Raw genomic sequence first — 25,761 nt, 5'->3', positions numbered from 1 at the left:
CAGCAAGCGTCGGAAATCAAGCAGAATCTACAAGTCGAAGACAGTCAATCGACAGAAGATATATCATCACCGTCGTCGACACGAAAGGAGTCTCAGGTTGTACTTGTTTGCAATTGCTATTTTACCTACTCAATCTTGTATTACATTGAAGTTGTTGGATCATTCAGGTATATAATAACCTGTTAATAGCAGCGTTATATTCAATCAACCACCCCTATTATCTCACAAGAAATAAGGGATCGAACGATTCGTGGCGCCGATTAGTCAAATCGTAACGGGAATTTATGACTCCCGTTGGCGCGCTTCTTCGAGATCGCGTCTCCCCGCGAACGTCCGAAAGTTCATGGTTCTCCAAAGACTGTTCTTCTGCCTGTTGTTCATCTGACTGTTGTTCATCCAGTTCATCCAGTATTGTTCCTCCAGTTTTTTCCTCCTCTTGTTCGTCGACCTCCTTCGTCCCTCCTTCGCGTTGATAAAAAGTATAGATAGGTATTTCCCTACCTACGTTACCCCCGTAACTGATGCTTCTTGTCCCATTCTCGTTCCACATTCTGCTGGCATTCGCGATTGGTAGAATCGTATCTTCTTGCTCTCCCATCACCATCGTACTCTCTTCCACGCATTGGTTGTTCAATGAATGTGCAATGAACCTAAGGACTGTTTTAAGTACCAGGTATAAACCGAAAATACTTTCAGGATTAAAGGTTCCTGCAAGATAGGGCCTTAGGTTTATCGAGGGTCTGTCTAATGGTGCTTGGGCCTTGACGGTCTGACAATGAAGGACGTCGCACGGAGCATTTCACGCGACGTAACAACTGCAATGTTTTTGCGGCAGTTGCTTTTTTTGACATTTGCGTCACGCGCAATCAGAAGTATAGTTCTTCGTGACGTATATTCGTTTAGAATCCGAACTGTCGCCACGATTTTAACCGTTTTTGTTTTTGACAGGAAATATCACCGATACTTAAGCTCGACTCTTTTCAGTATTTTTCCTGTGTTTTCTATATGTAGACCGTTAATTATAAAAACGTAAAGAATGTCAGCGCAACGTTCAATTACATAAATCTTTCGTAAAAGATCTATATCGAAATAAATATTAATTTCAAACGAATAACAAAATTGGCAAAAGATTCGATATAAGATTCTTATACCGTACGATACACAGCTACAAATTAATGATTAGACCTTCGACAAATTTCAAATGCTTTTTTCCAACTGCAAAATCCTCTTATAAAGACAGGATTAAAACGTTGGTCGACGGTTCGTCCAGTGGCAAGATAACGCGACGTTAAAAGCAAAAGGATGTCGCAAACAGAATTTTTGGATCAAAGAAATCTCGTCTACGTCGCTTATTAGAGAAACGGAACGCAGAAATATGCCGGTCCCTTTACAGCAAAGCGACACGTGTGTCAATGCTGACTTAAGCTACTTCGTAACTTCCGGTTCGTCTGATATTTTTAAAGAGATCCTTTATACCAGAACATTTTATGCGTGCGATTCTCAGTTAATGATGCCTAGCTATTCGTTCGAAGATCAGGTTACTTTCTATAGAATACCATTCGCATGTTTCGTGCAAATCCTCCTCATACGATGTACGGTCGTTGCCAAGAGAAATTACTCGCGTTACTTCTTTCGAGAGACGAATGTCGAAAGTTTACTCTCAGTTCAAGACCCATCGAAACGAAGAGATAGCTGCAGTACGTAGAAACTAATGGTTTAATCTTCTAAACTTAACTGCGTCCTTATTTATATCGTCAATTCGACGAATGCTGAAAAACAACTTCGAAAGGACTATCGCGCTAAATATATCGCAATTCGGAAAGAACCATACTTTGTTCCTTAAAGGCTTACTTCACCTCTGCCTTTTAGTGACTACTTAAATGAACGTTATCTATTTCCTGTTGTAACATTGTATTAGATATAAAAATGTTTGATATCGTATCGTATCGTTGATTCGCCAGAAGAGTAATGCGTCTAAAGAAATATCAATTTTCGGATATGAACAAAAGTTAATTCTAAACCGAGGTGTATAATATTTTATTAGAAATTCTAAAAATTCAAAGGCTATTATCTAAAAATGACAGAGAGAAGGAAATCTATCTTTATCGATAAATGGACGCGATATTAATAATTACGAACTACAAACTTGTTGCAGACGTGTCGATATTATAAGGCGAGGGGTTAATTCTCTTGGATATTGTCGAATTATCTCAGCATCGTTTCCCTGTCGTTCGCACAGGGTAAAAGAGAACTATGACAAAAAAAAAGAAAGAAAAAGATCGGAAAATCACAAATCCGTAACCGGGTTAGGCAGAATCTATTTGTCGACGTTCCTTCCTGCGCGGTTTTTCTTCGTCGTTACCCATTAGCGCGAAATCGCGGGTATCCTCCGGCTTCACTCTCACTCGTTCTCTCTATCTCGGTCTACCGCTAGTTGCAGCACAATAGCGCGTGGATACGCCGGTGGAGAATGTGCTTATAGGAAAACCATAGCCGCCGGTACGAACAAAATCAATGGGCCGTGAAACGAGGCTATTAAACGGTCGAGTCAAGCACCGACGATCCAAGTCCGACCAAGCTTGTCCCTTCTCATCGTGCTCGCCACTGGCATCAAACATCGCGGAATGTTATCGACCGAACTGTTTAATCAGCTCGAACGTCCGATCTTTCTAACCCTACGTAACGAAGAAAGAAAAAAAAAGGAAGAGTCGATAGATGGTTGCGGATTTTACGATTTTTTCGACTCGTCTTCGTGATTTCCGAGTCATTATAATCCAAGTTCATTCGTTGTGATACTGTCAGTGTAATTAGCTTCGGGGCTACTAGCGTCTTAATCGCTTTTCATTATTTCCTTTGTTGTATATATTGCTCGATCGAAAGATAGTGTTTCAGAATAACAGATATTTTAATTCGATATAATAGTTCGAGATTTGGAGGGGTCGCCTGGTAATTACCGCTACGGTATGACCTCCAGACGCGAGCCTCGGGCAGGACGACCGTCAAGGGTACCGTAATGCGGACCCATCATAAACAGTGGGCCTATTGTACAGTCCAGGTACTTTAGGACCTATCATAAAATACCTATATTTTATGCGACATCTCAGGAAGACGGGACACGCGGGTTTCCCAAGGTCATCCGCGCGAACCGTCACTAAGGCAGCCAGCCCATTCAGAAATACACGGCTTTACCCAAGGACCAAGTAGGAACAGACCTGGGACACCCCCACGACGAACCTTCCGCTACAACAGCAACAGCCCCAAGACTCATTCTTGCAGCAGTATTCGACGAGTCAAGACGTATCAGTATCTTTAATAGTATCTTTAACAGTATATTCCGTAACTGGTTGTTAGTTTGTGTTAGTTCCGTAACGGGTTGTTAGTGCAACAAATATTGCACTCTGCGAGAAAAAGGTATTAAAATACGGTCGTTGAATCGGAGCTAATTAAAGAATCGCCACGTGATTGTGTTGAGGGATTACGCATTAAGACCGGAAGGAAACTCCGCTTTGTGCCGCTATGCAGCACGTTTCTTGAACGCGTTTTGCCACTTGCCAGTTGTCCCCTTAAATTTTTCCTTTCTACGATGCAACTGTTTTCAATATTATTCATCGAGAAAAGAAGAAAGTTGGAACGAAGCTGTGCGTGTTTTATTAATCGCATTGAATTTCGCTGTTGTAGAGTTCAGGGAAGCTTTCAGACTATTCGACAAGGACGGTGACGGAAGCATTACCAAGGAGGAACTCGGCAGAGTGATGCGTTCGCTAGGACAGTTCGCGAGGGCTGAAGAACTACGCACGATGCTGCAGGAAATTGATATTGACGGTAAGCGCACACACATCGAAACCCATATATCTACGAAAAAAAAACTTTCCTATTTTGAAACTAAGAAACGTCACGCTATTCCATTAATTCGGCTATGGAAACAAGGCAATGTAAACGTGACGTGCGACAAAATAGACAAATGTGCCGAGAACCACGGTGGAACGTGGCGTTAATCGAAAACTTCCCATTAATATTCAACGATACTGTGAAAACGAAAGCGCATGGCGATCGGGTCGAGCACAGAGGTTCGTTAAAATTCGTAACGGTGTTTCCAATCATCTGGCTAAATTCATTAGCAACACGTTCGAGTGGAGCGCAACACCAGTCCCTTGCACCACTCCCGCACGTAAATCGTTCCGCTGTTGTTACGATCCTGTGGTTATAGTTTACGAACGTGAAACAAATAGGGATAGCCAGGTGGATTCGTGGATGAAGGTGATAACCGAACCACCGGCGAATGTCGCAAGTTTCGTTCGTTGGTGTAACCACGTTGGCCCACTTACAACCTTTCTGCCTAACGGCATCGCCTTAATTGCGGGTAATTTTCCAGAAGTGTTCTCTCGTCCAACAATGGGGAGAATGTTCGTGAGTGGAGCCTCTTTATTAAGCTAAATCCATTTCTCTCTCCCCGAGAACCCCTTCCCATCGTTACACACTTTTACCCCTTTTCGTCCGTCTATATCGCCACAAAAGCGGCAGACGGTCGTTTCGTTTGCTCGTTCTTATTTCGAAGCGCGTGGCTTGAAATTCTTGACGGCATATCCGATCCAACCTTCCTATCGTTCCGATGTCTAATCAGGAAATTCGTTGAAACTTAAGGACCAAATCGGTGGCCGTATCGCGGCCGAAATCTTGTCAGCCTCCTCGATACTTCTTTACCCTTTTAAAAGAGACGGGATGGTGGAAGATATCTCGGACGGATAAGACGCAAATTTTCGGTGAAAATTAAACCGCGCTCGTTGTTGTTTATGTCGATTGCTTCGTTAAGTGAACCGAGGCGAGGTTGGAGCAATGGAAGTAGATATTGGTTTCCGCGCCAAGGAGCGATGCTCTCGAGTTCGCCGTACTTTTTCGCCACAATACACAGGGTTCATATAAGAGTATCGGGACCTGTTGCTGATTCCTCCATCGCCAAAAGGAAAATTTCTTTTATCGCAATGCAATTGATTCTTCGCTTTACGATCGTGCTTTGTCACGGTACTAAAAAGCACAAATTTCGCACTGAAACTGGCACAGTGATCGAACCGATCAACGAGTTGATCGGTTCGTAGAAATTTTATAGTTTTACGATGATGTATGATTTTTGGAAAGTTTGCTTTTGTATAAATGTACGTTATTTCATCCCTTTCTCTTTAGCTTCTTCGGTAGAAATATAGGCGCTTCTTTGTACTTTAGTCGTTGTTAATTTCGATGTTGTAAACTTCCGATCTGAATGGTACATTGAAATTCCAAGCAATGTAGCAATGGCCACAATCTCGCGCGAGAAGCCTTTATTCAAATGGAATCTGTGTTTCGCGGAATTACTTGTACGTCTAAACAAACAACGACGGCTCATTTCCCATGACGAATCCGAAAGCTGTCGTCGTCAATTGCGAGTCGTGTTTATGGCGCGTAAAATTTTCTCTCTCTATGTAACGTCTATCGTCGCTCGATAGGTAGTTTGTTATACGTCGACGCACGGCTTGTTCGTGAAAGATTTTATCTCGTTGACAGGATTTTTATTAAACTATACGACCCGTTGGAAACAACGTAACGCGAGCGAACTCCTATAATTTACAGCGTTATGAATATCAAAAATCATTTAACTTCTCAACACTGATAACCAGATTTCATAACATCCAGATCACATAGATACACATTATTTGTCTTTAAATATCTTCATTCCTGTTCGAAATCTTAGTCGTCGACACAAGTCCATGCTTTGCTTCTTTAGTTTCTATTTGCAGTCGTTGCAACACGTTCTTTACTTCGTTTTCTTATCGTTTGCTTACTTGTCGCAGACTTACTTAATAGTTTGCGACTTTTTAACAGTTTCCTTCTGTCAGCTTCAGCGCGACTCGTGATTACAAGTCGGTCTACTTTAACCGTTGTAGCTTCTTCAAAGAATGTATTTAAAAGATTAATTGGACCGGTTTTGCAGTTTACAAATAATAATAAAGATACTCGTATTATCTTTATTTCTCTTTCGTTACTTGAACGTGTTTTTATTGTTTCTTTCATCAATCTTTGTTTCATCTTCCTCGTTAATATTCCACAGCTCACGGACGTTCCCTCTAAGTTCATGTAATTCTCGCGTCGAATATCGTAACGGGAGCAAAGAACTCCGTTCGTGAACGTCATCCTCGCCGAATCAACGCCTGGTTTACCTGGCTTCACGCGGAACCTCGGTAGGATCGCTTCGAATTTCGATACTAGAACCTCGTGGCATGTACGAGTAATTAGAAATACGGATCTGCTGGCGGCCCGCGATACGAGACCATTGCGCGCGTCTACGTCTAATCGGACTCGTTTCATCGTGGATGCATCTCATCTCGATGAATACGTTCGCCTGTGTGCATCGTATAGCATTGAATAAAGAGAAAACAGAGAAAAAATGGAAGAGAGCGGAAAAATATTCCTATGCGCACAGATACATCGGCGACGGGACAAAACGGAAAGAAAAGCCGAGAGAAAAAATATCGCAAGATACTCCGACGATAGGACGCTCATGCAATCGCTCTGATGCGACATCCATCGCGCCACTGAATGCACCCACTCCTCTACGAACACGAGGAATCGTTCTTTCCGACTTAGTCGGGCCAACCAGACCATTCGTATGGATGGTTCGCGCCATATCGAATGTCAATCGTCACGTTGTGGTACTTCATGTTGCGTGGTCGCAAGTTGCGGTTTAGTTGCTGTACAAACGGGTAACAGGATGATTCTATGCTGCTGACTAAACGATTATAGCTTTCACGATTTAACAGTATTTTCTATATATATGTAATATCAAAAAAAGGGGTTATACGCTTGGTTTATTATATATTTAGGTTCGAGTTGTCTCGAGATAGTATAAGTTGTAAATTTAAGGTATAAACTAAGAATCGTAAGAGTGCTGGGGAAGAGAGAAAGAGAGAGGGAGAAAGTGTGTAAGTAAGAGTGTATGCCTTGGTGACGTCAAAACTAAATGAGTAAAGGAGTGGGAGAAGGGTGCAAGGGTTGAGGATCAGCATTTTTTGACCTGGGAAGCCAGAAGTTGTGAGTCGAGTGTTACAACAAGAAGAATAGAGTAAGAAGATATTGTAGTCAGTTTTTGCATTGGGTATTGCTTGTTAAAATAAAACTAAACTAAATTTCACTTCAAATAGAACGTCCCTTCTTGTCCTTGCTCTGGGCTATTTAGATACTACATATAAAACTTAATAAATGCACTCTTTATATGTTTAAGGATTCTCAATTAAGATGCTATTTAGCTACAAGGATCATGTAAATGGGCAACTAAATACCATTACCAGTAGATGTTTCTTTTTTTTTTAAAGAGACAGTGTTTACTGTAAATTTTATTTTTATTTTTTATTAGGTTTTTTAGTTTTATTAGGTTGTCCGAAAAGTTTCTTTCGTTTTATGAGAAAATAATAAACGTACAACGTTTTCTGTTTTATATTATTTCGTCGAATTACGTACGATCGATTTTGTTCTGTCGAGATAAACACCGTGGCATTTCACAGACTTGATTGCACGTTTGTATGAAGGTGCACTGTTGTAAAAAACACGTTTGCGAAAGAAAGATACTTTTCGGACAACCTAATACATCCCCATTTTCGTGTTTCTAATAGTCGGGTTGCATGCCACGCGTATATTCCATCGTTAAAACCATAATCCCTTCAAATCCTAAAGCATTCCCGCTGCGAAATAGCAACAACGGCGCATCATCCGTGTGTACCTAGCCTTAATCGGGACAACTAGATTATTCGTATGAATGACTCGTGGAACGTCGAATGTCGATCGAATGGCACGTCGCATCGCGTCCTGATGTTTGGCTTTTCGTATGGAGGTTCCGACAGTCACTGCTACCTGTAACTCGAAGATAGGTTTTTGCCGACTGGAACATTATTCATCGGCGAAACAGTTTTACCGCAAGAAAGTTGGAGAAACGGGGCGTAAATTGATTTTTGCAACCCAGTGGTGTTGTCGGTTATTGCACGGGCCTCTGACTTTCGCGGGATTCAGCGGATGTGAAAAATTGATTGAAGCCTCCACGGATTGTTCTATAAATCGTAGTTAGGGATAAAGTAATTGGACCGAGGGATTGAAAACAAAAGCTTCAGGTACCTTTGCTCCATTTAACATTTTGATTTATTCGTAGTCGTATTGTGCTTATTTCAACACGGTTTTGGTTGTTCGGTATCCACCTGAAAACTGTAGGTCCCTCGTGGTCAGCTCATCGTTACATGTTCGGAGTGTAAACATTGAGACATTAGTTAAAGTGCTTTGAAGTACTGCGGATAACAGAGGTTTTTGAGTCTTAGACTGTTAGAGCCTTGTACGGGAGTATGATTACGACAATGATTATCTCAAAAATAACAGCTTGTTAGTAGTACAATAGTAGCGCTAATGATCTTGGCAATCGACGCGACTTCAAATAATAATAAAAAACAATGCTTCAGATTCGGATTTTAGTTTATCTCTTAAATTTGATTTACGAGTTAGCTTATAGTTACCAAAGTTTTACGTGATACAGCATCCAAATATATCAGGTTTAGCTATTGTATTATTACGTTAAGCGCTGCGAATGTTTTTAAACAAATTCCGTGTTGTTCCAGTGGAAATTGATTGTTGAGAAATTAGTTTCTAATTGCAAGTATACTATTCGTCTGTAGCTTATTCTAGAACAGCGTATGTGTAGAATGTTAGATCAGATGTTATTCGAAGTTCATTTTAAAAATAGGCTTTAGGTTGCGATCGATCCACTTCAACGAAGTGTTAATTAAAATTCGTGACGTCTGCCGTGTTTGCGGAACGAGACTTCACGTTAGCTTCGTGTTAGCCTCTCGTGCTTCATACATATTTTTACAAAAATGCAATTCAATCATACGCAATTAATATCGAGACACCAGCAATTCTTTCTTTTATGCACGAAATTAATTTTAATGCTCGAAACGTTTTTTTATGAAAATTCCTCAAAGTTTAAAATACAATGAATACCACGTTTTATTAAAAACGTACAACAGTGTCCTGGAATTTTCTATGTCGATGTTGAACCACTAACCTTATTCGCGCATTTAAATATCACTGCAACTTGTTATTTCATTAGCACTCGAAGTACGTGTCAGGAAATCAGTTACGATTAAAAGCGATGCGTTCGATAGCTTTTCGATCGATGAATCGCCACCTATACGTGTGTATACAATGTTTCAAATTCACCCTTACTTTTCTCCACGATATCTAAATCTGTTTGTGTAACTGCATATGCGAAAATGGCCAACATTCATCACCGTATTTGCCGACGTTCGAAATTTACGACAAAAAAAAAAAAAAAAAAAACACGAGAAGATTAAAATGTTACATAAAATCGGAAACGCAACTACTACGATATAACGTGGCTTCCGCGAGACGGTTTCGTTTTCTGTAATACGAGCCTGGTTTTAAACCAAATCGTCGATAACGATTCCCCACTCTGATTTGCAAAACGATTGTAAATGGAACGGTGATTCCACGAGGTCCAGTAAACAACGAAGCCTTGCACGACTATTTCATGTACATATTCCATTTCAAACGGCTATTTGATACACAAACGAAAGAGGAGTGTTTCGTCACAGGGGTATATTAGGTTCCGTGATCCCCCTCTGTCCATCTTTGACTTCATTTTCCGGGGGAAAATGTTACGAGTGTATCGATACGACGTCTGACTCAACGGCCACTGCTATTTATTTCGCACGACACATGTCACGCTCGTTATTTGCTTTTTCGTGAACGAAAAATAAAAATATATTTTATGTATATCGATATAATCGTAAAATATCATTGTAAGAATGAGGTCGAAAAACATCTCCCCGGAATCTTGATTTCACGAGTACGCCTCTATTTATAGGGATATGGTTGAATAACATTCTTCACGGTTCACGGTTAACACGAATTGGATGACCACAGAGGATGCAGCCAAGGTTCCATACCATTCGTTCGTCTTTTACGTTTTTCTCATGATCCGAGGGGAACATCGTTCAACAAATCCTGGCTTATTTAGATCCCGATCTATTTCTTCGTTTATGCTTGCATGCCGTATTCCACTTCTGTCGAACGCACGACGAATTTAAATTTGCTGTTTCTGCATCTGTAACGAACGATCCCCTGGGCTGCTGTCACAAGCTCTATAAAATATTCCGCTACTCTTTTTTCCTCTTTCTGCTCGCCCTTCGCGACACGTTTATTCGCGCGCAATTATTCACAAGTTTAGCGGTGTTTACGAATTACGGAAAATCCGTGGATGGGGGCGATCGAAAGCCCTTCTATTCGTCGCTTTAACGCAAACAAACGAAAATAACTCTTCCTCCCGAATATCATCGACGGTATTGCGCGATTTAGAGTGAAGTATCGTTTCGAGAGGGATTGTAAAATGTACCAACAACCAACCGTTTGCTTTTTCGGTGGCAAGAATTCCACGATACAATTTATTCCGAGAGCCGGATGAAAGTCACGAAACAGACTCGGCTAATTTTCGAGGAGAGCGTCCGTTTCCCGTTTGTGTTTCTCGCCACGCTCATTGTCGATGAAGTCGCTAACTTACGACGGTGCTCCCTGCTCAAGATGCGTCAAGAGATTGCAAAGTGGCGGCACGGTTACTCTGGTTACGTCAACCGCGCGTCCCTGGAATTTACCATCTGATGTCCGGATAGGTAAACCAAGAGCACTTCGCGTGAACAGTGTCTGTATGTACCTTGCGTTTACGTGTCTCTCCGCGCTTGCGTTTACGTGTAAGTATACTGTAGTATATACAGAAGCGGAACAAACGGAGCGCCAAGGCGAGCGGTTGAGCGTGACGCAGTTGCGCGAGTGCAAAGGTAACCGAGGCTCCTCTACTGCCAGACTATTAGCGTATCTAGACAGACTGCATCGCGTGTTTGTTGGCCTTTTGCGCAACGCCCTGCTTGCAAGGCGAGCACGCGTTAATTCGTCGTAACAATATACTAATTAAAACTTGGGCATCCGCTTGAATGGCACGATCGTTTACACCGTACAATCTACGGCAACTATTTCACACGTGGAGGTCGTTTCTCGATCTCGGCACGTTCCCCGATTCCGTATGACTCGTGTAATTTTTAAACGCAAGAAGCTATTTTATTTTACAAATTTTTACAAACATTTTATTGATTTTTACAAATTTCACAAATGTATCGCTGGTAGAAATATTCGTTTATTATCGATTAACGGGCTATAGTCCAGTTACATGTATGCACTACATGTCAGTCATATAAACAAACACAATGTTATAAAAGTACAAACACAATGTCAAATCGCCATCTGTATCGCGAGCTTACACAAGGAGCGTTTTAACGAAGAGATATTTCCGGCGAAAAAGTCCAGGCACTCGGCAAAGTGGTTAGCATATACAAATAGCGTACAATTAGCAAATTAAGAATACACGGTACACAAATTCAAGCTGTTGAACGTACATTGTTAGCATAAAAAATATTGTTTCTCCTCCTATTTTTAGAAGGTACGCAGGTACTATTCGTGCTAAGAAACGGAAAATCAATATCAGTGGTTAAGGATTTTTTTTTTTTTAAGAAAAATCACGTTACGTATCTTCCTTTCATCTGCAAGCGGTGTCGTGTTAAGCGTACCAAGATCAGGCTATAATTATGAAATTATAGTTAGCAATATTATATCGCCAAAAATTCCTTTTAAATTACGTATATCGTTAGGTATTTCAAGTACAATTGGAATGTAGCTTCGCGATATTGTCGTTCATTGTCCGTTATCTGAGTTTCATTGTTCTCATCTTTTTCCCTACACACGCTGTTATACAGTTATGTAGTTTTTAGATAGATTTTTTGTTTAATTGAAATAGGTTACTCGGAAATTGATAAGCCGTTGGAACGTCCGACTCCCACTCAAATTTCCGACCGATAATCCAATTTGTCGACGAAAAAAAGAAACGAAGGAAAAGCGCGTTCGAATAATTCTTCACGCCCGGGCGTTTAATCGCCCGAACAAACGAACGTTGCTTATCTCTGTACACGTACGCGATAACACGACGTGCATAAGTTCACGTGGACACGAGGCTGATAATATTAGACACGTGATTGTGCACGTTTTATGTGTAGACGCGTTCGAAATCCGGCGGATTTTAGAAACATAATCGCGCGTAAATCGCGGCGCGCTCGCCCGGAATAATATTTCGACCGTCTCAGGAGGACGGGAAATCCTGTAAAGTCACAGAAAATTGCCGAGTTTCGAAAACACGACAGCTTTGCTTGGAGAAGACACGTACGAGTTTTATAGGTTGCGTTTTGCCGTATCTTTGACTTTTCCAACGGATACGCTTCCGTGCAGATAGCGCTGCACCCATGTTTTACTTGACATCCTTTACAAGTGGATACGTGCACGAAATTCAACGCGATTATTCCATTTACAAAGCTGCTTTAAATACAATTTACCGGATGGCGTAATTAACAGTGAATAATAATAATAAAGGAAGGTTGCCTGACGTTCTTAATTAAGTACAATTTTCGTGTAATTTTTACAGAATTCCTATAATTCAGTTTCTGCGCGATTCTGTGCAACTCGTGCAATTTTTAAACGCACGACAAATTATTTAATCCTTCGCCGTTTCATGTAGCGCCGATAGGAATATTATACCATGGAAAATTCTTGCCATGAGCGAAGAATGAACAATTTCAGTAGATAAAAAAATTCCCCGCCAATCACCGGAAGCTCGAAATAATAACCATTATACAGTCTGTACACACTAGTCGTTTGTTTGCCCGAGGGGAAGTGGCAAGAAGGTGCTTTTCTATCCGAGACTGTGGTTATTTATTTAAAGATGAAGGATACGACCAGAATGTTATCTTTCGATGGTCTTCCGTCATGGAAAATTGTCACACTATCGAAAGATCTCGGTGGGTTCTCGTGTATTTTCGTCGGTGCTTTCTCGAACGTGTTTCCCACGGGAATTACCACCGAGAGAATTTATATAGTTCCTTAACCACGAAATTCTTCTTTCTTCGTATATTTTGTCTACTGTTCCATATTTTACACGCGGTTGCACGATCGCGACAAAATAGGCGGCCGGGGAAGGGGAGATAGAGAAAGATGCAGATAATGGAAAACGCGATTTTCAGGATGGGAATGCGAAAAGCGTGGAAAGCAGCTTTCGTATAAGAACGTCGAGCTTACATCCGAGTCGCCAAGTTCGTTAATCCCTCGATGTCGCGGCTTATGTCTTCTCATACTTTGCAACGTTCTTTTCATTCTCGGTACGAGAGTTTCTTTTCGAGTGGTAGTTTTGAAGTAAACTGAATCAGAATTGGGACTGTAAAGGGCGGGAATGATAAAATCTTTCTTTTGCACGAGTGAGAGATTGTATCTAGACAGGATGAATAGCGTGTACGTTGTAAAGCCTCATTTTTTTCTTTTAAATAGTTGTAATAAATAGTTGTAACAGAAAAACGAAAAATGCAGAGATTCCAGTAGAACGGCGTTTGAGAATAAATGGTAGCCATGTTGCTGGCTGACGCCGAAAAAAAAATTCTCTAAAAAAAAGAATGAGACGATGTTGGTGTACATGATGCGTTCGTTTTGTTTTTGTCATTTTAGGAGATGGAAATGTCAGCTTCGAGGAGTTCGTGGAAATCGTGAGCAACATAGGTGCGAGCGAAACCGCTCCTACCGATCAGGATCAGGAAGAGCAGGAGCTGAGGGATGCGTTTCGGGTACGTTTGCCTTTTATCTTTTTCCCTTTGTTCCTTGGAATCTCCACTCCACGCTGTTTCAACGTGATTGCCAGCATGGAATACACGGTACAGATACGATTTCACTGAACGGCCAGTCAGTTTCATTTAACTATTTAACAATCGCTTGATATCGTTTTGAGTGTACCCGCTGCGTTCTCCACACGGCCAATCTGCAATGGATCGTTTCAAAGTGTTCTGACAGCGTGAATTTTCCTATTGAAATTATATAGAGTCACGGGAGTTAACGAACAGTGATGGAAATCGATAGATTAATCTGCGTGTTCATTGCGAAGCGTCAAGGGAATAGATTTATTAGTCGAGCACGAAGGTGTGAGATAATGTTAATCGTAACGATAGACAGGTTGATAATTATTTCGAACTTTGATGAAAATTAGCAGGTAAAGATAAGAAGTTGAAAATTTAGAAAAATTCAAATTCAAATAATCGAGAATTAAAAAAATGTGAAAATCCAAAAGATCGAAGGTTGGAGAATTTAAAGATTTAAAGATATTTAAACTCAAAATCTTACACGTTCAAATGTGCAATGTTAAGCGAAATAATTAAAACTTGTTAGGTTTCCGATGCTGAAACTAGAATGATCACGTACAAGAGCAAGGAAATCGATTTATGTACGAATTACCTGATCAACTCAGGGTCTTTGCTAGTGAACGAGATACGTACGGATTCGAGTCTCGCGTTTGCTGGCGCTGAAATTTTCGGTACACGTCCGCTCGGACTAGATACGTATAAAGCAGCAATGATGCCGGTAGTTTACATTCCCATGCGCATATATGTACCATAACGTAGTGTCTCTACGTGAAAAGTAGCAGGTCCCTTAGGAGATGTAAATCCTTGCAAGAAGGAAATCACGAGAACAGCTTCACGCGCTGAATCGTGCTCGATGCTGACACCGGTCTGTTGTCTTCCGGTAAAGTAACGTCAATGTGGCTAGCTTCTGAGAGAGTTGAAGCGTAAATCCGTTTAACGTTATCGAATCACAAGTTCCTCGTTTTCTCCATATCGAACGATATCATCTTTTTCCATCTATCTTCGATTTATCATAAATTTATTCGGAACTAAGAGAGTTAACGATAACGATGCAACGATACGCGACGATCCGTCGAAGGAATCGTCCTCGAATCGAAGAAACGCAGAATTATCGCATCTGTCGAAAGTCTCCGCTTTCTATTCCACTTACATGGAATTGAATCCATCCATCGAAAGGAAGGTTAAAAAACACGACGATTGTAACAGTTAAGTCGATCGCGACATCGAGGACGCGGCTCTTTGTTCCCGTAGAACGACGACGCGGTTTGCGTTCAACTGGTCCGTCAAGCGTATCGTACCTATGCTTCAATACAAACGTTAATAATAATTGTCAGATAACGAGTAACGAACGACAGATTTCGTTCCAAGGCACAAAGCTTTTGCGCGCAGCAACTGCACAAGTGTTCTACAAAGAAGCCACGTCCGTGTCGTTCCCTCCCGTTCTGACCAATTCCAATTAATTCTCGCACGCGCGCCACGAATTTGTCCGACGAACGCGCAACCGACTACCTTTGTTCCAATGACATCGAATATACCACGCGTAGGCGGCTGCCATTTTTGGAATGTCTCTTCTTTGGAAGAACGTTTCTATGTTACGAATGAGTTAGTTTGGTAGAGTAGTTTCGGCTAATGCTTCAAATTTTCCGCAAGCTGACTGTCCTAGTTAGCTTAATCGTTGCATCATTAACTACAGAGACGAGACTAGGAATTTATTGATCGTTGGATAATTGAATTATCAAGCTATCGAAGCGATCCACTGACAAATAACAGATTTCACTTTGTGCCAACGGGTCCGCGAATATCTCAAAAGGTTCAAGCAATTAGTTCCAACGAACGAATCTTTGACTCTTGTTTGATCGCAAAAGACATCCGAAGAAACGGGATAGCAAATGCCTCTTTGGTGTTCACGATGCTTGTCGCGAGACGGACGAGACACTCGCTTTCCTTCGTGTTTTATATCCTTTGAAAAGCATCGCGACATGTCGGCGATTTTAAGCTGCTATGTAACGATGCGCATTAAGTGGAAGTTTTTCATTCGACGGGAGAAATTAGATTCGTCGATGTCGTGTGACATTTGCACGAGACACCGCACCGCTTTATTACTCTGAGACGCTTGTTTACACGCGGGTTGCTTTTTTCCAAACGACCGTCGCATCTTTATCGACTCCGCTTTGTCTCGTTGTTTTTCTCGATGTTTGCGGAAGATCCTTCCCTTGTGCGGCAGAGTAAACGGTACACCGATAGGTTGTACTTAAACAACGATAATACGACTGGATATTGTCATCCACGATCGTGGCTCTTAATAAACTGTCTAAAAATGGAATAAAATGTAGAAACAGGGAAGAAGAAACGGAAATATAAAGAATAACGCGATTCTCATCTAGCGAAAAGAAATAACAATTTTTCACCAGCTTGTTCTTTCCCTCTACGAGTTTCTAATGCTCTGTCGTTTCTTGGACCATGCAAACATTTGCAACCTGTTCGTCGGTGATTTAGAACGAGCATATATATATTCTCCTCAATGTCCAGATTTGAATCAAACGAAGATATTTTAATCCGATGAATCCACATTCGCGAAAAGAAACGAACGTTTCCCGAAATAGCGTTAATAACGGAACGATGACTGGAAAGGCGTCCATTTCCAAGTTCTAATTGATAAATTGAAGTCTAAACAAGTTTGTCTCGACAACGAAGCCTCTTGGCTATTGCGCAATACGGAATGGCTCAAAGCGTCCAGCTTCGAGTAATTTAAAATTCCGTCGAATCTAAGTTTTCCCATTTGTGCCACGAAATCCATGAATCGCGTTCCTCAACGAGACCTCCTTTCATTGACTTCGTAACGGGTTTCTTCTCTTTTCGCTAAACGGCGAACACAGGAGTAATTGAAGAAGAATTTCTCGCAGCTGAAACTACGTTCGGTCTGCTTCTCTTTTCTCCTCTCTCTGTGCACACTTTATAATAATTTCAGGCGACAGGGGGAATACTTGACGAGCTGGATAAAGCTCAAAAGCGGTCAGGATCAAAGAGGATAGTAGCCGGGTTAGAAAGTTCTTGGCCAGGAACGTGGCGGCCTCCGAATTCGAAGCGAGCGACACTGGTTGCAAGATTCAAGCTGAATCCTTCCGGATCATCATCGTTCTTCTCTGCCGCGAGAGAAGTTGGTCGCGCATCGACCGAATAAAGAAGGTGACAACGAGAAAACGAAGAAAGTTTCAGTCTCCTCCGCGCGTGACGTAATCAAACTCAGAGCGAACCGATGGGATTACGTTGGTCCTTGCAAATCCCCGTTTAACGTTTCGTACCGTGCACCCACCTCGTTTGTCGTTATCTTAATGAAGAAAGCGTGTGCCACATTCGAATAGTTTTTTCGAGAGATTTTCCCGACAATGTTTCGTTTCGAGGATAGGTCCAACTTATGAGCGAGCTGTTCTCATTTTCTTGATTGTACGGCTCACGAAAGTATCTGAACACTTATCATAGAAAACTTTCACGTACGTATCATACGTATAAAATTTATTAATATTTCATTATCTACGAGAGATACAGCTGTCACGATTACACTGGTAAAATTTGAAATCAGTTTGGAAAATATTCAGGCTTGTTGATATAATCAATTTTATTTTATTTATTTGATAATTGGATTATCGGATAATCGACTACATAAATACCTCTGTGATCTCTATAAAATAAAAGCTTGCACTAGATATCTTGTAGATTATAGATATCTTCTATGTGGATTTCCAGATTTATTCCAAACTTTAGCAACATAACCGTAATTGTTGAATCTTATTACAGTGTTAATGAAATTAGCAAAAGAAAAAAAAATGAGTAAATTAAAAAAATGTCGAATACAAGTAACACATTTGTAAAAGGTATTTATAAATGTTTGAATAACTTTGCGAGCTATTATATTTTTCTGATATATTCTTCTCTTTCTAATATTTACTCCCTTGTTGATTCTTAAAACAACAGTTTTGCAAACATGTAACTGCTGTTTTTCGATGCGATGCGGTGTATTACGCTGTATTATGGCGCTTTAAACGTAGCCATAATGGGATATGTTTTTACAGGTAAAACTGTTTGAGATCTTGTATACTATAGGTTTGCAAGTTTGTTGAGGCATTGTTGATCGTTAGAATTGCAAAAGCAACAAGTTTCCCTGTATCGATTTTACAGTCCACAAAACTTCATTCTATCTAGTTGTTATCAATTTGTTACACAAACATTGTATTCTTGCTGTAGACAGCCGCTACTACTTTCACGTGCCTACTTTTTCTTTTATACTGCAGAGCTCCGTTTATCTAAACTTGATATAAATTCATCAAGGGATAAACTGCAATAAAACTTGAGTTTATATAGTAGAAGTTTTCCGAGTTTCCCCATCTATGATATTTCGTTCATATAATAGAAATCCACTTTCGGAAATGTAATTTTAATCGGCGCAAGTTTACTTAATTCGACGCTATGAATTTATATAAGAATTTCGAAAAACGATTCGAAATTATTTTTAGTGCCTGAAGCTGTGTTGCTTCAAAATAAATCTTCGATTTACGGTATGTATCACTTGTCGTGTTCAAGCCTAAAGATATATTTCAAGCCTAAAATCTATAATTTGCCATTCATATGTCTATAACATATGCTATAAGCGATGAATTCATAAAATTTCATGTTTTTCGCACTTTGACTGTCAAATAATTTTGGCAACGTGGCGCATGCTTCATCGTAATAAGTAAACAGCGTACGATAAACGCGCGTCGACGAAACATCTTAGCGTTGAAAGCGTTGATCGAGTAGTAACTAATATGTCATTCCAATATATACATTTGAAATAAATGTAGTTCTACTGGCAAAGAGTAACATCTTTGCGAGCCTATTCTACTCGGAGAAAATTAGATAACAATAATCGAAATACGACATAAAGATTTTCTCGTGCAGCTGTCGCTTTTCATTTCGTTTCGCAGCCGAGAACGAGAGAGAAATTTCGTTCCGGTAATCTAGCGGATCTGAGACGCGAGATTTCACAAGTTTTCCAGTTGCACGCTTAATGCCCTCTCGGAACGGGTCTGAGCTTATCTTGAGCGACAATGAGTAAGAATGCCGCGTGGTGTAACGACCTACTTTCATTTACGTATGTACGCGAAATTCAACGAGTACTCAGCGAAAAATCGTAGGCGTTTTTTAACTGAAAATCTCGCGCAATCAAACGGTGATTAAACGTAGGTATGAAAAGATGATCCGTTTTGAGGCTAACTGAATCGAATAGAAGTTTTCTGCTGACCAGGGTGTAACAGGTTTGTCAGTTTTCAACGGGGAAATTGATAAAGTCGAGGAGGAGGAATTATCGTCACCTTTGGAAAGCGAAACGCGCCGAGGATGGCGCTAATGGAACCGCCCTCGATCGATTTCCGTATTAAGATTCGCTTTCAATATCGAGGCCACAAATAAACCTTCGACGGATGTGTCGATGAATAATTAAAGCGCCGAACGATTCGTCATACCGGGAGAAATAAACACGGAAGAGAAAGTACACGGTGTTCCTTGTTCGTGAAAAGTAATCTAATCGAAGAAAGCGTAACTGGAAGAAAATGCCAGCTACTCCAGTTACCAAGAATCTTTCGTCCGATGGTTAGCTAAAAGGTAGCTTTCAAGCTTCGAAAAAGTACTGCAACGAAAGCCGCGGTGAACCACTGGTCTTTCGTGTAGTACAAAGGGAACGTCCATTAGTCCTTTCGGCGTAATACGATTCAATCTCGTGACCATTTTTTTCGTTCGATTCTTTTGGATTGTTTAAATCCATCGCGTATACATCGCTGAATTCGTGGAACAATTTACGGCTGGTCGTTCAATGAGTAGAGTCGAATTCCCGGTGAATTTGATCGTAAAACAAAAACAAAGTGACTGCATAGAGCGAATACTATTCTATGGAATGCAAACGTCTATATTGTTTTGTATCAAATGGGTTAGTTTCGATGTAAGTACCATCGAGGAAGTACATGATTTCGTCGACGTATCGTAGATAATTCGATCAAATTCTTCGAAGAGAAAATAAACTTTTTGATCGTATGTAGTGTACGATTTGACGATCGTCGATACGCGATTTCCAGATGGAAATCAACGCGAATTAAGTTACCATTTAAATTAGATTCCTAATGAGAAATAATATCGTTAAACACAGTAATTTGCAAACGTAGGGTCTCGTATATTTCGTCATCGACAGTACTACGTGATTACTGTCAAATTCTGTTTGATTCTATGGATAGAAAATACAATGAAGTGCATTCGGAATGTATGCACTTACATTGTTAGTTTATTATACAATTGGTTATACGGCTACAATAAGTATGATAATTGCATTGAATGGAATTTGGGTTGCGTGGATTTTATACGACGCAAGGCGTGTAGTACGTGACAATGTCGCGCGGGAAGTATAGCACCAGGCGCATTTGTTAATTATGATTTTTATTTTCGTAAGAGATGCCGCGTCGTAACGAATTCTACAACATTTCACAAAATATACGATGGGTTATATGCATACGTATGCGGTGGAATAATACAACGAATGCTGAAAAATCCTATTATCCATCCTACCGCTTTTTTCATTTTATAAAGAATTCTGCCGCCAACTATGACGATTATTAAATTGTCAATCTGCTGTTTTTTTTATCGTTCGTAACATTATTTGATTATTAATCTAATTCACTTATCTTTTACTATGTGTACTATGTTTACTATGTGTACAACGAAATTAAATTTATCTATTTAAATTTATCCATATCCTACAATTTGATCACCAACTGATCAACTTTTTATTTGTTCCTTGACAATTCGACATCAGAAATATTTGTTTGTGAAACAATTTAGAAATACTTACCGGTATATACTGAATTCAGAAATATTTTTCCATACCTACAAAATATAATATATGTTAATTTAGATACAGAGACAATGTTTAGAACGAATTACGTTCGTATGCACTTCGATGCACGCTAGAATGAGCTGATACTGCAACGAATAAGTATCCAATTAGTACATCCTAGCGTATCCCACTGAAACAACTTTTTATCACGAATTGCGTTTCCCTTGAAAACATACATTCTCCGGACTATTCGTTAGAACATACGTTTCTGCAGCTAGGAGTCGATCGGTTCGCTTTTCCGCCCCTTTTTTTTCACCTGGTGTGACTCGTATGTGCTCGAGTTCCAGAAGTCGATAACGTACTTTCGACACGTGATCGTACCTATTCGTCCTCATTTCCAGCGCAGCGATAATGTACCACCCACGCGCAGTTATCGTACATATTAGTTAGTTGAACGAGCTTAGCCACCTCAATACGCGTTCCGCCGAACTAACTTCGTCTTATGATGGCGGCTTTAAAGGCCGTTTGTCGTTCATCTTGCCGATGGCAAGATCTCCTGAGTCTCCGCGTTTCCATCGTTCCAACACGTTCCAGCCATAATTCCGAAATATATTTCGTGCAATTTGTCTCGTTTGCGAAGCGCGTGCAACGTGCAATTCGTAAACGAGAATTTAGTGCGATTACAAGCGTTTTAGTTGAAAAAATGGGAAACGAAAATTGTCACCTCCTGTGGCAGTATATTCGGTGAAATGGAGGAAACAAGTGTAGAATGGAGTAAAGCAGCCGTTTTTTCCTCAATTTGAGGTAACGAGGATTCGCAAACGCTTGTAATCTTCGGATATAACGGCGCAAACAAAAGGAAAGAAAAATTGTTGAGAAAATACCTGGGAATTCATCGGTCGGCTGCGGCGAGCTTTGGATTCTTACCAGACACAGACTCGCCTTTATTTTCCGTTTACACGAGTTGTACGAAGACATAGCTCGTGTAATGCGAATCAACGTTGTCGGAAGTTCGTCTGCTTGTGATTGTTCCGCAAACACTAACTTGTTAACCGGGAAGAACAAGTTAAATTGTCACTTGGATCAGCACTCTCTTGGAGATATAATAATTCTGTTATTCAGAGATCCTTATTTTTTACGTTTTATTTGTCTTACAAATAAACGATGCTGTGTTTATATGTATTTGCAAGTATATAACAAATCGTCTTTATTAACTCTTAACTCCATGATTGTAGAAGGTTTTAGTTGGCTACCAGGTTAAAAGTAAAGATCGTCACGAATTGATTCGCCATAATACAACGGGAGATTGTGTCATCAAGTATCGGACGAATTAACTGTGCTTAGTTAGCTTTGACTAAGAAATTTAACAAACCCATGTTAGTTACCATTTCCTTGATTGCACTGCCAAAATGTAATGTAAACAACGTCGATATAACTATGCAACGTCGCAACAGAAATAGAGGTCCTCCGTTTCTCGTACGCCTTTGCTCAAGAAAGTGTTCCCAATTTGTTGATATTCGACGGACAGAGACAAATGAATCATTTGCGATTCCGGCAACTGTTGTTCAAATAAATCAATCGCAGTTGTGTATTGCGTGTCGAGATATAGCGAAGTCGTAAATTAAACTGAGAAGTAGTAGCGGCTACTAATATTTTAAGCTTCGGATACACTCGAGACCACTACATTTTGTTTTATCTGTTGTGTATAAAAAGAATAATGCGACCTACGAAACCTAAATGCGACCTAAAAAACGGAAAGAAAATGTCAATACAAATATAAAGTTTTATTTCAATATATCGTATAAAATGTAAATTACGTTGACTCCACATTGACAACTTATTCTCGTCGGAAAGATATTGATATGAAGCTTTCATTATTATTTGTACATTATTTATCTAACATTATCTAAATTATGTACAGATTATTTAGAATATCAGCATCTTGTTTTTATCAATTGAAGTACGATCATTCGACGTGAAACACCAAGGATTAGGTTGTCCGAAAAGTTTTTTTCGTTTCATAAGCTGATAATAGATGCACAACAATTTCTGTTTTATATTATTTTATTGAATTAGATATGATCTATTTCATTTTATTTCTATTATTATGATCGTGCATAACTCAATAAACTAACATAAAACAAAAGACATTGTGAATCTGATATTTTCTTATAAAACAAAAGAAACTTATCTGACAACCGTACTTCATTGTTAAGGAACTAATTTTACCCTCCATTAATTCTACGATTCCGCTATATCATTACCCAAGATTATAATAACTTATAATAGCTATCAAATTTAGAAAATAGTCTGATAGTCTGTCTCTGTTATCCACGAGTGCCTTTACCATCTACGCATTCTCACCACTCTACAGCAGAGCTGACCGAGCCACGGTCCACAAAAGATAAAAAAAAGTATAGCGCTCTACTACCTATTATTTAGTATATTAGAATGACCGGTTTATATGCAGGAGGAGCGCAATTCTGTGCATCTGCCAATACGTAAAAGTGAAAAGGCCTTGGCGGAGATAAACTTTCTGGAGAACGAGAACCGGAGGTATGTGGAGCGGCGCGTCGCAAAAGGGAGCGTGTCAAACCGTTGAGCCACAATACATTCTAATGACTGTACCATCGCAGCTCGACCACAAGGACATTCATCCTGCCGTCGTTTTCGTGCACCATTCTTCTTTCCGCCCTGCCGTCTACATACACTTTCCTAGCCATTTCGCGGCCTTTGTTGCCTGGTCTTCCCTTTCTTCTCTTTTTCCACCAACCAACCGTTTCCACTCGTTCCCTTTTTCTCCCTTCCTTTTCGTCTTGGCCGGCTGCGTTTATACTATTTCCTCGAGCGTTTCTCGATTATCAGGGAAAAAATCTTCGTCGTCCTCCCTATGATCCTTCATGCATATATTCAAGCTGGAATCCGGTAAGAAAAATCACCACCGCGATATCAATTTAATCATCCTCTGTTCTTCCGTTTATCCAAGAAATCGTTGCATATTAATTCGAATACGATACCATTTCCATGGAATATTCGTCTCTTTTCGTCCGTTAACGAGGCTCGTATTACCATCCCTGGTCAGGGGTCAATTTGTCACAGCCAGATAAAACTCGAGTATTATTTCATTCGTTATTCGATGTTGAATATCAGTACATTTAACCAAGTTATGGTTTTCATTGCGGTATCACGCGTATAAATTCCCGTTCGTAAATACACAAGAGGACATCAACTGGTCTCGTAAAGAACGCAATAATTGATCTAGTCTATCAGGAAACTAAATATGTAAAATCATTTACAGAATTCGTCGGATCAAAAAGCGACAAATACCAGTAAGAAGACCAGTGATACTGTTGAGAATTTTGGATCTTAATTGCCGAAATAATGGTATAGGAGCACTAAATTTACACTTAGAATTTATATTACAATAGTTATACATTTATTTGATAAACGATTTCAAAGATATTCATCGATACTTACTTGCACGGGTCTCACCTTCTTTCATACCACACTGTTAACTGAACAGCATTCCTTTGTTTTCGAGGTGCCGTGCACACGCATATTTCCATACACTCGTATTCACATACATATATCACTACTACACGATCAATCTAGTCTAACACATAAAATTATACATATCTCGATAGATATGAATGCCGAGATTGGCTGAAACCCTTAAAGAAAGACACGACAAAGATAGGTAAAAAAGGAATTTAATCGAATTGTACGTAACTGGTGTTATTATAATATTGAGTGCATGAGTTCTTTAAAGCGTAGGATTTCAAATGAGATTTGTTAAAGACTTTAATAATTCCCTAGTAATCGTTCATTTTATTACACAATTTAACCTTTTATAAACGTCTTAATACTTATGAACAGACATATATGTATACATACATACATACGTACATAGATATAACAAAGCAATTTGCGGTATCCAGAGAACGACCTGTTCGCCGTTGCGTGCGGCCTACACTCAGTCTTGCTATTAACGACCCGTTCCTCTTCCTTCTCTTCGTTCCATTCTCGAAGCCATTACGTGCTTACGCGCGGACGCACGCTATCGGCCGACGCTGGTCACTTTTACCGCTCCATTTAGCTTCTCGTATCCACTCACGATCGCGGCCGCTTGAAATTTAAAAAAATAATTTTCGCCTCGTTTTCAAGCAATTATCTCCACGAGGAGACTAACGCGTGGACTTTTCTTCCAGCTCTTCGACCTACGCGATCGTAAAAGTTATCGAAATTTTTTAATTGATTCGAATGAATTTTCAGCTTAATATCGAGCGCTAATGACTTCTCGCGGTGCTCGTTTTCCCTGCTCGTTTTACCACGCGGAATTAATTTAGTTTTAGATTCGATGATCGACGATCGTCTCGTTGGCAATCATATTGTCTGGAAATCAAGCTTGTTGTCAGGCTGAGTATCTGGCTTCGTAATAGGCGAGGCGGAATATTTATCGTGGGAAGTATACATATATCGTGGGCCGCCTTTATTCGATACGAATTAATTAACTTCGTTTTATCGCGCATCAAATATCCCTTGGAAAATCAACGATTGAATGTTAATAACGACGAGGAACAAACACCGTATCGAAATCCCTAGGTGCGTAATACGCTTCATTACACGCGTCCTATCGTTGATTATTCGATTAACAATGGTAGGAGAATAAACGATGACAGTGTGAAAGCGCTTGGAGTCGTTGGCTCGGCGGCGTGAGAGAGCGATTCAACCCGTCACTCGCGTTGAAAGCTTCGCCTCGATCGCTTTAAATCGCCTAACGCGCGCTTAAAGAGTTTAGCGAGCCGGCATTGGGGTCAGACGCGACGTATCGCAGTGTCCCGAGTCGATATTTTAATCTCCGTGGCCTGGCGAGCGCGCCGGCAGCCGGATTGTAGCCAGGCACCGGCGAATAAAAAAAAAGGGAAGGGAGGAAGAGAAAGAAAGGAAAAAGAGCCGGAAAACACGAGAGAAAAAAGTGAAAAGCGCGGATGAAAGCGAGAAACAGCTTCGAAAGAACGGGATAAAACGATCGAGAGTATAGCGAATGACCAGTAAGATTTATTACGTTCGTTGAGGAAGGGAAAAGAGGCGAAAGGGCGAACA

General features: G+C 40.3%; 1 protein-coding gene across 6 annotated transcripts in view; it reads left to right on the top strand.

Moving 5' to 3' along the window:
- LOC117236792 (calmodulin-like) overlaps positions 1-25,761 on the top strand; it is a 77,297-nt gene that overhangs the window by 37,488 nt on the left and 14,048 nt on the right. For 5 of the 6 annotated variants that reach the window (XM_033500053.1, XM_033500055.1, XM_033500057.1 and 2 more), the window contains exons 3-4: positions 3,679-3,822; positions 13,618-13,733. In XM_033500053.1, the coding sequence (XP_033355944.1) occupies positions 3,679-3,822; positions 13,618-13,733 (260 nt within the window). Of the gene's footprint in view, positions 1-3,678; positions 3,823-13,617; positions 13,734-16,770; positions 17,171-25,761 lie in introns of those variants that run through there. The other variant, XM_033500052.1, reaches the window with a different exon arrangement.

Source organism: Bombus vosnesenskii, unplaced genomic scaffold (assembly GCF_011952255.1).
Source record: "Bombus vosnesenskii isolate JDL3184/JDL3185 unplaced genomic scaffold, Bvos_JDL3184-5_v1.1 scf7180000013352, whole genome shotgun sequence".
Taxonomy (NCBI): Eukaryota; Metazoa; Arthropoda; class Insecta; order Hymenoptera; family Apidae; genus Bombus; species Bombus vosnesenskii.
Note: the sequence above shows the minus strand (reverse complement) of the source record. Positions and strands in the feature narration are given on the sequence as shown.